Source organism: Hoplias malabaricus, chromosome 1 (assembly GCF_029633855.1).
Source record: "Hoplias malabaricus isolate fHopMal1 chromosome 1, fHopMal1.hap1, whole genome shotgun sequence".
NCBI classification, from domain to species: Eukaryota; Metazoa; Chordata; class Actinopteri; order Characiformes; family Erythrinidae; genus Hoplias; species Hoplias malabaricus.
Window position 1 is genome coordinate 43589073 of NC_089800.1, and position 12838 is coordinate 43601910.

Genomic DNA, 12838 nt, shown 5'->3' on the forward strand with positions numbered 1-12838 from the left:
TTACAGTGTGCAAGCACTTCCTTATATTAGAATATTGTATGTATGTGTGTATGTGTGTGTGTGTGTGTGTGTGTGTGTGTGTGTGTGTGTGTGTGTGTGTGTGTGTGTATATATAGGTAAAGACCTAAAAACTGTTCAGTGTGTTTATCTCTCTGCCTTTTATAAGTCAATTGGATCAGATGGATGGTGTTTGCATCACTCAAATAAATGTCCATTAATCCAGGGGCATACTCCTTTATGCATGGCCTCATGAACAGCACTGACCTGCGTCAGTAATGCTCACTTCTTTGCGGTTCACGGATCTCTGTGCAGCAATCAAACAACAGAAACATTGACTTACGATCTACAGTACTGTTGGGTGCAGAGGGTTCATTTGTTGTGTGTAAATACTGACATGACCAATTTACTTAAATCTAATACTCGGAGGGTATAATGGGCCTCACTCTCTCTGGGTGGGTAGATTGCCCCCGCACTCCCTCCACTCATCACTCAGCACAGAGTTAAGCAATGTAGGCATTTGTTAGCTAAGGGAACCGAACTGTAAAATTAGTGTTCTCCTACTAGTGCACTGAGCTTGTCCGGTGATGTTACTTACTCTAAGACGAATGTGATTGGTGCTTTGTGTATAGATATTCAGCGCAATGCCTTTAAACACAGCAGTGTGTCCTTATGGTCTTTCATGTAGCTTATTTGTGCAGTGCCCAAAGGAGTGGCCTTCCTTCAGCTCGACAACCTGGAGCTGCTGCTCTAGCAATCGCAATATTTTGGAGCCAGATGCGGATCTGCACTGTTTAGCCAGACATCTCTTGCTTTCACCACCAATATTTATTTTGTTTTTCTTGCCTGTGTTCATGCACAAAAGAGCAGCATGTTTTGCATTAGTGCAGCAGAGTGGATTTGACAGTATAAGGCTGTCCATTGTGTTCAGCACCAATGCTGAAGGAGTGCAGAGCAGCAGTGGTCAATTTTGACTGGGTCATATCCTCCATATCTTACTTTTGCTTGGGCACTCTATGTGGATCCAGACCTGTGGATTAAAGGTAATCCCCTAAAGCTCTGGAGGACTGGAAGAGATGAATGAAAGTTTCCATGTGGGATTGGACACAGTGGTGCTTCAGATAACAAGCAAAGGCTTTCCTAAAGTGTGTGGAATTACTACAGGAGGATTACGCAGTATTAGTTTGTAAAAAAGATTCACTGTTAAGTTTGTGGACACCTGCCCATCCAACATTTCTAAAATATAGGGTATTAATAGGGAGTTTGTTCCTCTCTCTCACTGTTTTTATCTCTCTATCTGTCTCACTGTCTTTCTTTGTCTGTATCTGTGTGTATATATATATATATTTCTTCATTGGAATGAGAGCAACAGTAAAGTGAAAAAAAGGTCTTGGATGAAACCCTTAATTGTGGCATTCATATTCTGGTTTTGTTTGAGTCCATGGTTTTGGCCAAAAATTGTTGACTAGAAATTCTAAAATCATAACAAAGGAACAGAAATAATATCGACTTACGTGTGATGGTGCTCCATCACTCCAAAGAACCCAGTAGACCCTGCATGTAAATTTGTTTCAAAACTGCAGGCAAGCTTAGGGTTGGCCACAAAGGGAAGACCAATAGAAAGCAAGCCAACTAATCAGCCAATCTGTCTGCTTTATGATCAGAATTAAGGAGATAAAATGAGCGAAGATTTAAATCATGTGTATATCTATGACAGTTAATGTTCAGCTGAACTTTGAGTGTGACCAAAAGAGAGAGAGAGAGATTCATATCCCATGTACATTGAATACGCTTGCCCTCATTAAAAGTATATTTGAAAGGTTTGTTGACGGGCTTTTAGCATGCCCTGACATAACCGCCCTCACTTTTCTTGGCAGAAGTGATTTATTATGACAACGCTGAACTTCACAAGGCCTTGAAGTTACAATGCTTCCCAGTTAAAGCAGAGCAGAGGTTTAGAGCTGCTAGTTCCGTACAGTCACTTGTACTCCTTCACAACATTGGTGATACCTACGACCATTTAAAATCAGTTGCAAGTTTTGGAATCAACATATGTGGCACATAAGCAGCAACAAAAAATATTACTGTGAATACAGGTATGAGACCTGTAGTCAGCAAACTCCATCTACACCTTAAATATTTTTTCTTACAAAATGGCGTTCTGCAGAAAAAGCTTGGAAACCACTGGTTTCATGTATCATTTTAAATATAAATGTGTTTACTCAACTTTTTTAAAAAGTTTAGAGTCCCACAGCCTTTTTCAGCACTACATCATTAAGTATAAGAGCTGCTGGTCCTGGGATCTGGAAACTGTCATGTTTTCTAAATGGAACACATGGGAATAAGGGTGGAGTACAGAGCTTAGGGGAGGGTCTGTTAAAATAACTTGCAGGAGATCTTTGTAATTATAGACGCACAATATTCTTCATATTCTACATTCAATTTGTAGCAGTTAGAAAATGAAACTAAATCTCAGAAAATAGAACAGAATACACAGTAATGCTACTTCTGAACTGCTACTTCTTTATTAAAGATTATTTTTAAGAATCATTTAATGTGATTAATATAAATTTTAATAATAGTAGTTTTAAAAATATTCTTTATTGTTTATAACTCCTCACTAGCTTATTTAATCTAACAGTACCATCAGTATATGATGGCATTTAACATGCAGTTTGAATGTCCAGCGTGAAGATCTAGGTCTGGACAGCCTCGTTCCAGATTTTATTTCCATTATAGTAGTCAGTAAAGGATGTTTTCTACACAATAGGACATTTATCTTAGGTATTCGTGACAGGAAAATGAAAATAATGTTAAATTTCCATAGTGCAATATTGGTTGCTACTGACTCATCTTGGTGAAGCCAGGTCTGCAGCAGGATGTGTGCTGATCAAGAAATGTAATGGCTGGTTACTGGAAACCTGAAAAAATGGAAGCAGAAATTCTAGTCTTTTGGAAACATCATGCAGTCCTAGTTTAGTGATGTACTGCATAGGGAGGGGTGATGTAGTAATATCATAATTGATCATAATACTGATCTCTGGGTGTGTTGTAGATGTCATCAAGCATTCCACAATCCTGAAATGAAATCTGAATTTAAAATACATTTGGAAAAAGTGGTATAGCTGGTTAACTGTTCACCTACCTTTTTTAAAAAAAACCATAATACTGATGTTTTAACAGGAAAACTATATAATATAATCAGACATGTGTGTGCTATAGAGGATTTATACATACTTTCTTAATAAAAGGTAAAAACATGGGATGCCAAACTTTTGCTTCAGCTTCAGTGATGTTTTGCTTCCTTTCACTAGCCTTGACTGAGGAGTTTGACTCTGTGTTGTAAATCACACAGGAGTCTGAGTCACACTGGATATATCAATGTGGTATGTATCCATTACAAAAACAATGATTAAACAACACTGGGATGAAACCTCTATTTTCATCTTCACCTCTTTTGTGCTTCTCTCAGATATAAGTGCAGGGCATGTTAATTATTTTTCTGCGGTGGTATAGTCTAACAGTAACCGTCTCTGCTTTATTTGTCTGTCTGTGTGTACTGTAAATTAGCACATCTTGAATCTCTTCCAAAAGCCGCAATCGATACCTATTAAGTGGCTTTGCAGCTTCTCTGATTTATGTTGAGGAATTGATATTAGGATCAATACGTTGCTGGTCTGAGGATGATTTTATGAGAGGAGAGCCGTGTTTAACTCTGATAGTCGGCCTTTAACTCAAGTCTTCCAGTTTTCATCAGCAGGCATAGATGCAGTGCAGTTTCTGGGTCACTTTGAATGCCCTCCATTTTTTATTTAGTGAAGGAAGGACATGTGGGTGAGCGCTTTGATTTAAGGCATCATTTAATCTACTGCAGTCCTCTGTAAAAGCATGTGTTCCTGAGCGGCTGTAAATAAACCCTGGGAGGTTCCAGCTGTCCAAGCCTCAGACCACTCACCTTAACCCTGCTATTTATAAAGCTTATAAAACAAACAGTCACATCAGATGTTTAAAATATGAACAGTAACAGTAATACAATAATAATAATAGTAATAAAAAATGCAACCTCAAATGGGCTTTTCTTGTTCAGTTATTCACACTTTGAATTACATTTAATGGATCAGGGCAGATGCAGTAGATGTTTGTAATCACAGCCCATTGGAGTATATGAATGCGGAGGGCATGTAATACCCCTTGGGTATTATAGATTCTCAAAATCCCATGTCCTCAATTTTCTTCTGCATCAATATTATGTAATATGTTGTATACAGTTTATACTCATTTTACAAGTTATGTTCTTAAATTACACCACACTGCTTGGTATTAACATTTATAGGGAATGATCTTCTAAGGAAACGGTGAGACACATAGCTGTGTACACTTTCCAACTAAAGAAAACCTTAAGGCTTGTGATTTGTGGACACTTGACATCTGAAATGAAGGGCATTAATAGTAAGTTTATTCTCTTGTTGCTACCGTAATAGCCTCTGTTTGTCTTGGAAGACTTTACACAAGATGTTGGAACATGTGTGTTTTACTTGACTAGGTGACTGACAAATGAGCACTGTTGATGTACAGTCACAATAACCATGCCAACACATCTCTGATGTATTGGATGGTGCTCCTGCACTCCAGAGAACCCAGTTCCACAGCTTCAGAAGAAGCGCATGAGAGGCTGCTCCAGAGTGGCTCATTCGACTTAACTTCATGCTTTTTCAGTTTAAATGTATTTGCTACGTCTTGTGTATCTTAAAGCAGCTCAGTTCACTAATTAAAAGGGGTATCTACCAACTTTTTGACATGTGTTGTGGATTGGACTGTTTTTGGCATAACATTCACACATACATGGAACCCCAAAGCATTTCACAGCTGACAGTGCGTTGATGGGTGGCACTCTTTTTCCCCCTTTAAAGTCCTCCTTAAGCGTTTTTTCATTTATGTGCATGGTATCATATGCGGTTTGCTCTTTCTCAGCCCCTCTGGGCTGTGGTCCACTTTCAGTGTGAGTTTAAAGCAGGTTAGGCTGCTCTGAAGCCCCAGTGCTGGGAGATTAGAAGTAGTAGCTTTAGCACTCTCATAGGTGCCCATGCAAACTAAGCAACATGGATTTGTCAAAAGCACTGTCTAATCTTCACTGCAATCTACTGCCGAGCCCTGCTTCCCATGATCAAAGCTACTGTCAGCATGCAGTGTGCTATGCTGTTGATGGTCCTGTAGCTTAAATTATTTAAATTTAACCCAGCAAGCTTTCCAAAAAAGGCAAGTTCTAATCCTCCTTAAGTTATGAGTCATATTTAAAGGTACATTCTGTGTTGGTTGTATTTAGAGGTGCTGATGTAGACACTTTAAAGTACAGGTATTATATTATATTATAAGTTCCCTTTTACTATTTTATTATTTGGAGCTGAAAGTTGAATTATTTTAATATAAAAACTGCAAATTGAAAGTGATTTACATGATAACTACACCTAGGGCTGGGCAATTACTCAAACTAATTGAAACAACATTCAGAACTTCTAAACAACATAATCTTGTGTATATCGATTTTATAAATTAAAAAAAAAAGTTTTGTCCCCAATGTGTGTTCATGTTCTGTCCATTTAAAACTATGCTACCACACTGTAGTCAAGTAATTCTGCCACATGGATGCAACACAGAGCACAGAGGAGAACCTAAATGCTGAAGCTGACCGAGCAATTCGGGGTCAGTACAATACAAAAACAAAATAATTGTTCATTAATCGTTCATTAATCATATCACCCAGTGTTAACTACAACTAAATACCAGTCTGACACAATAGGTTCTGCGTTCAGTGTGAATGTCAGACCTTTATAAAAACAGGCCTGGATCGATATTTTAACCGATAATCTTCCACTAACTCAGCGTCAGTCCCTGAACTGCTGCTGTGACACTAGCCATTATTATTTCATAATAATAACAGGATTGAAATATTATTAAATGGTTGGTAGTGACAGTAGTTTTTAGGGCCTGTCATTTTCACAATGATGAAATATGCTATAATAATCCTGCCATACTAATCATATATTTATTATATGTTCTGGTTTGTAGTGGTTGTTATATTATATAGTAACTATAAACACTTTATGGGTCACTCATTTAGTTTGAACTTGAGCTAGAATAATTCAATATTTCCAGAAATCATATTCTGAATCATAATTTCTGGCTTATTTGCATCCTCTGAAGTGTAGTTACCTTGAAAATTAAATAGCAAAGACGATGTAAACAAACTGTTCTTGAAGATTGTGAAGCAGAGCTTTAAGGCTTATCGGTGATTTAATATTTTCTCATTAATGATGTATTCAGTGTGAATAGTGTTTTTGTTGAACCAGGAAAAATCTGTTTTGCTGAAGACTCTTCTATTACATTAAGTATTTTTCATTTAATTCAGAACTGTAGACAGTTCCTTAGAAAGAAGAAATGAAAACCTAATGTAAACACTAGGGTGAAGGCTGAAAGAGCAGCAGAGACATCCTCCCCCACATGACTCCATGCATTCTACTTTTCCAGGCAATCTGCAGAGGTGAGCAGCCTCCAGACTTCAGAAACATTGAGGTCCATAGGAGTTTAGCTTACAGCCTTTGGAGCCAATGTTGCAAACACCCACCGACATACAGACATATAAAGAGCTATTGCAGTTACTTGTGTCTTATTAAGGGCTGCCTTTATAACTACATTGTAAAGATTGTTAGATTTGATCTATGTACTGATGGTTTGGAACTTTAATGATCGGCAGGGAGTCACAGGTCATAAAAAAAATCTGTATTTAACAGGTTCTTGAAAAGGGGGAGCTATTAGCTTTCAAGTTGCTAATCACTGAAAGAATAAAAAACCCACAACATCAGATACTGGGGCAGAGCATATTAGAGAACATTAAATGATCCTATTAGAATCTATTACAGGAAGATTAGTTAAGCATTTGTAAATGCTTTTATCTCACTCTGCGAATCTGGAATCTTTGAAAGGCTGCTTGATTAATTGTCAATAATAAAATCAAGATTTGAGTAGGTGTCAATTCCACATATATTTTCAGATCATTCTTTCTACTTGTCATATCCAGTTTCTTATTACCTTGTGGATGGACAGTTCACTAATTCACAATAAGATACACAAGCAGCTAAAAGTCGTGAGGTTGTGGCTGCCTCATTATTTTTTGCGTCCCTCTGAGAGGATAATGAACCCATATAGGTCATCTGCAGCGAACTCGGAGCACAGTTGTGGTGTCTGTTATTAAGGGGACACTGGAACAGTGTGCGAGGGGACTGATAAGAGGAGAAATAGATCTGGATTCCTGTGTTCAATGTATCTACTAAAACAACACTTTTTTTGCCTCTAATCAGCAATGATTGAGGCTTGTGTTAAACTCTCATGAGTCTGGCTGAGCAGGATTCAGACCAGGCCAGGACCTGGCTCCAGGCTTCACATTCCTTTCTGACGTTGATCAGTTGCATGCGAGCAAGAGTGGGAAACTGGCTGCCTCCCAGTAACCAAAACATAATGCTCTTCCCCAATTTACAGCCCCTATCCCGTGACAGACTGTCCTCTTCAGAACAGGAAGAATGGACAAGCGCAAGGATCTGGTCCATATTGACAAGGTCCAAATTGTGGTGTCATAATATTTAATGGCAGGTCTTGTGTAGTGTTCCCAGTTTGAAATGTCCCAAGGGGACACAGTGAACTGACCACGGGTTCATGGGTGTCCAAGGCTCAGTAAAGTGCAAGGGAAGCGAAGGGGTCTGCATGTTCTAATAACATGCAGCATAAACTTAGTCAGCATTTTGTGCAACAGTGTGTCTTTTGTGGAATCTGTCCCTATGAGCTAACCTTAATTCCACTTGTGCATTTGTGAGCCTTGGGCACCCATGATCCTGTAACCAATTCTCCAGTTGTCCTTCCATGGATCACTTTTGTTAAATACTCACCACTGCATACAGGGAACAACCCACAAACGTGGTTTTGGAGATGTTCTGAACAGAGCGTTATGACAAATGATCTGTTCCTTACACATGCCTATTTTTCCTGCATTGAACACAGACTGTTCACTTGCTGCCTAATATCCATGGGTTGCAGTCACTGCAGTCAGTGATTTTTTTTTGTGTGTGTGGGGGGGCCATATTGGGGACCAATGGTCTAGTTTCAGAGCACAGCACTAATGTTATGGATAGTAGATTTAAAACATGCATGGCTCCTCTGCCTGCACTGGAGAGAGTCTCACAACACTCAGAAGCACAAAAGCCCACAACCTCTCTGGGGGTAAAGGATGGGGCTGTGTTGCATAATGAGGAGAATAATACCTTTATACACTCTTTCGTCATAGGATCTAATGGAAAACTGTTATCACGTTAGACTGAAATGCATTCCTCTTGTGATCGAATCTAGGAGAGGTATTAATACACAGATCATATACAAACTTCAGTAATCACAAAGTTGGTCATAAAATTGTTTTCTGCACTCACATTGTATGTCAAAGACTATTTTAGTTGCCTGTAAGGTTCAAATTTCCTTTTCGATTTAGGGCACAGTCTGGGTGTAGTATTTTTAGCTTTATTTTCTGTGATGTGCACTATGTAGGGAGTATTGCACTGGAATCTGGGATACAGCCCAAACTCCTCTTTACTGACATGGATAAATGTGTCAGGGATCCATACTTGCCTTCAATTTTAATGAGAACTTAATATTTTGAAGGTGACATCCCCTACAGCTCATGGATATCCCCCTGCTTGACACTGTAATGTAATTATTAGTAGTATTCATTTCACCTGTTGGTGGTTTTAATCTTGTGGCTTATGTGTGCATACTGGCATATCATGTAGACTACGTCAGTATAAAGATGTGCATCCTCTAACTTAGTTCTAGAGCGTTATGAAATGGCACCCTGGGAAAATAAGAAACATGTGCCGCATTCAAGTTGGAACTCATTACAAACAAATTCCACTCTGGCTTGAAGCTCAGGGGCAGAGAAGGCAGTTCAGTCCAGGAACTCAAACACAGCTCAACCTTGCTCTTCTCTGCCAGCCAGACAACACCCATCTCCCAACAGCACTGCCCACTCCTTAACCGCTGGTCCACAGGCCTCTTTAAGTGATTAAGCGCTGAAGACGAATCCGCACAGGGCTTGTCCCTCTCTTGTGTGGATGTGAAGGGCTGAGCTTGGGCTGCTAATGACTGCCAGACTGGGGGAGTTTTTGTCTTCCTACACAGGGCTTAGATTTTTAGACTTAAAAGGTTTAATTGGAAAGTTTAATTAAGAAAAAAATAACGTTAAGGAAAAGATCGCCTACGTTCCCAGCACAAGCATACTTCCCTCCCCCTGTGTCTCCTTTGCTCTTACACTCGCTCACATTGCTCACTGGGGAGGGGAGGTCTGACTGATGGAATTTGTAAGAATGAGACTGTGGGGCTTTAATGGCTGACAGGCCCAGTGGTGGCTGTGTGGAAAGTAAAGTGAGTGAGAGAGCCACAGATTTCCCCCTGTCTGCCTGGCCTCGATTCTGCTGAGTGAAGTGTTGCGAAGTTATGAATTTAACACAGTCTAGTTCCCCTTTCACTTTTTACCCTCTGCCCCCTTCCCCACACATTTCCCTCTATCTGTTTATGTCTTGTCTTTTGTACTTTTATTTTTTATTTATTTATTTTTTGCATTGTTAATAATTTCCTCCTTATACTTCTGTACAAGTTACCTACCTCCTTTCTTTTGGCAGAATTCTTATGTAGCTTTAAGCTTCCTTAAAAGTATTAAGGTTTACACTATGCACTGTGTGATCTCTCTTCATCTAATGTTTGTTTCCTGTACCCTGTTGCTGAATTGTCTTGAACTGAGGTCCCTGAAACAGCCAGGAGTAGCTCACAACACCCAAGAACTGGAATTTTGGATTATGGATTGGAAAACTGAATGATAAATCTCACAAAATGGATTGGAAAAGGAAATCAAATTTACATGGTGACTTCATGGTGATTATCAATTTGGGCTGGGCAATTAATCAAAGATTAATCCAAATCAACATTCAGAACTTCGAATCGACATAATCTTGTCTATATCAATTATTTTTATTCTGTGTCCCCACTGTGTGTTCATGTACAGTCCCTTTAAAACTACGCTACCAAGCTGTAGCCACGTGATTCTGCCCCTATCTGCAACAACCTAAGCAACCTAAACGCAGAGGCCGAACAAGGGATTCGAGGAGATCGTACCACAGACAAATACCTCATCTATTGGTCAGACATGCTGTGTTTTGACTATAATTAACACAACATTGGAAAAAAAAAAAAAAAACTTTCTATGACCAAAGCGCCATCACACGCTAAACAATTTAAACAAAATTCTGAAAAGTCTGAAACAGATTGTGTAATTTATACATGAATACTTTAGATTTTTAATTAATCAAGAAATCCTTTTCCAATGAATGTAGTACATTTTCAGATGTCATCTGGCATACCACCTCGGGATGCTGCTATAACATTTAAGATGCAAATAAAGGTGAATTGCACATCTACACATCAGATGATTATAGACATTTTATCTTACTTTTTTCTCTATATATACTAGCTATATATACACTAGCTAATGTTAGTATTCACTTGTGGGATGATCCCATGTGTTAGATATAACTGACTGAATTTAATTTTGAATTGATTTATATTAGTGTCAATGTGCACTGACATTGGTTCATGCAGCTCCCTACCTGCAGCTAGTTGCATAAGTTAAACAAATGGAGTGAGGGGCAGCAAAACTGTTTTATTTTTTTATTTTTATTTTTTTTAATTGCTCCTCTCTGCTTTTTGTGCTCAGACGCTGAGTAGAGAGGACACTCTGGCTGTCTCAGATACTAGTGCTCAGAGTACACAAATCTCTCTCTCTCTCTCTCTCATATATTCATCCCTTGTCTTTGGCTGACTGAGATGTGAACATTGGGTTGAGCTCAGTTCAACACCCTGGGAATTGACACACAATATCCTCCCGACAGAGAGAAGAATGAGTGTGTCTCATAAGAATTTATTTGTTTTTTTCATTCCTTCACACACACACACACACATACACAAAGAAGTGCTGCGTATGGCCCTTCAAGCTGAGATTGTTTCCAAATGTGGCTCTTTCATTGGTTCCTTTCTGCTACATTTGATATGACAAGCATTGTATTGGTTCCAAACACCAAATAGAGCCCAGTGCAGATTACAGAGGAGATTCTGAGAAGAAAAAGCAGAGTTTTGAGGTCCCTAACAGAGAAATGTGAATATCCTGGTTAGACGGTGTATCACTGTCTCTCCTTTTGATTGCTCTGGATGTAAGAACGAAGCTCCGTTGTGTTGACTGCAGCTCACAAAGCTTCCCAAAGCCTCTAAACCCAGCTCTTTGTTTTTGCAGGTGTTTAAAGGTGAATTTCAGCTACCTGATTTTCTTAAAGAACAATCACAGGTACGGTAGCCCTCCTGCCTGCTCTGAACTTCTTTGTTGTTTTATTTTATTTTATTTTCTTCTCACAGAATTTTTTTTCTTTCATGTTTTCTTCCAATTCTTTTGAGCTTCACTGCTAACCATCACCTCCATCTGCTTTCTCACTCGATCTTTATTGGTTTACAGTAATTTTTGTATTCCTCCTGATGAATAACTAGCCTCGCAACCTCCTAACGTCTGTTGTCCTTTGCTCTCATTTCTTGCCTTATGTTCGTGTTTAGAAATGAATTTCTCACATTAGCGCTCAATTTGATAGCCTCATTTCCTCATGGTCTCACAGTGAGTGGAAGCCAGTGTGGATTTTTACTGCCCCCTCTTGACCAGTGCGAGGAGTTCTTGCACTTATTGTCCAGTCCTGACTCCCAGGATTTTCTCCAAATTGAACAGTCTCATATTGATTCCTGGGGTAGATCCAGATGGAGTGTTTGCAGGGTGACTGAGGGAAACTATATGTGACTGAAAATCCCATTGGGACACTGCAGCAATGTCTTTATAAATGTGTCTCTGAGAATAGATATCGCACATGAAACGGCCTCACTTTGGTGCTGTGGCTGCTTTATCTCATACTGGGCTCTCTCTCTCTCTCTCTCTCTCTCTCTCTCTCAGCTTCAGAAGTCTTCAGAAAAGCCAAACCCAAGTTAGAGGAGGGTGGAAAACTAGCATTGGACATGCCCATAGAGGTGAGTGAATTAGTGTGATTATCCTTGTACGTCAATCCAGATAAAAGCATCTACAACATGCCAGAACAGTCACAGTTCTCCCTCAAAGCCAATTCCAGTCATGAGCTATCTTTTATTTATTATTATTTTTTAAGTATAAGTAATGGAAGTGCACAGCCACTCAGAGCACTGTACAGACTGCATGCACAAATCCATTAATTCATTCATTATCTGTAAGCGCTTATCCAGTTCAGGGTCGCGGTGGGTCCAGAGACATTGGGCGCAAGGCAGGAATACACCCTGGAGGGGGCGCCAGTCCTTCGCAGGGCAACACAGATACACACACACACACACATTCACTCACACCTACGGACAATTTTGAGTCGCCAATCCACCTACCAACGTGTGTTTTTGGACTTTGGGAGGAAACCGGAGCACCCGGAGGAAACGGGGAGATCCACGCGGACACGAGGAGAACACACCAACTCCTCACAGACAGTCACCTGAAGCGGGAATCGAACCCACAACCTCCAGGCCCCTGGAGCTGTGTGACTGCGACGCTACCTGCTGCGCCACTGTGCCGGCCTGCACAAATTCAGAGTCACACAATGCAAAATTTCTCACTCCCGCCTGGGTATTTACCCTGTCTATTCAGTATCTTCATTTCTGACGGGTGGAGAAATGATCAAAAACAGACTGTACAGAAAAAGACCAA

General features: G+C 39.7%; 1 protein-coding gene across 5 annotated transcripts in view; it reads left to right on the top strand.

Moving 5' to 3' along the window:
- tpst1 (tyrosylprotein sulfotransferase 1) overlaps positions 1-12838 on the top strand; it is a 59083-nt gene that overhangs the window by 42552 nt on the left and 3693 nt on the right. For 3 of the 5 annotated variants that reach the window (XM_066663368.1, XM_066663375.1, XM_066663358.1), the window contains exons 4-5: positions 11375-11425; positions 12071-12144. In XM_066663368.1, coding sequence (XP_066519465.1) covers positions 11375-11425; positions 12071-12106 — 87 coding nt within the window. In that variant the 3' untranslated portion in view covers positions 12107-12144. The remainder of the gene's footprint in view (positions 1-11374; positions 11426-12070; positions 12145-12838) is intronic. The other 2 variants (XM_066663390.1, XM_066663381.1) reach the window with 1 other exon arrangement.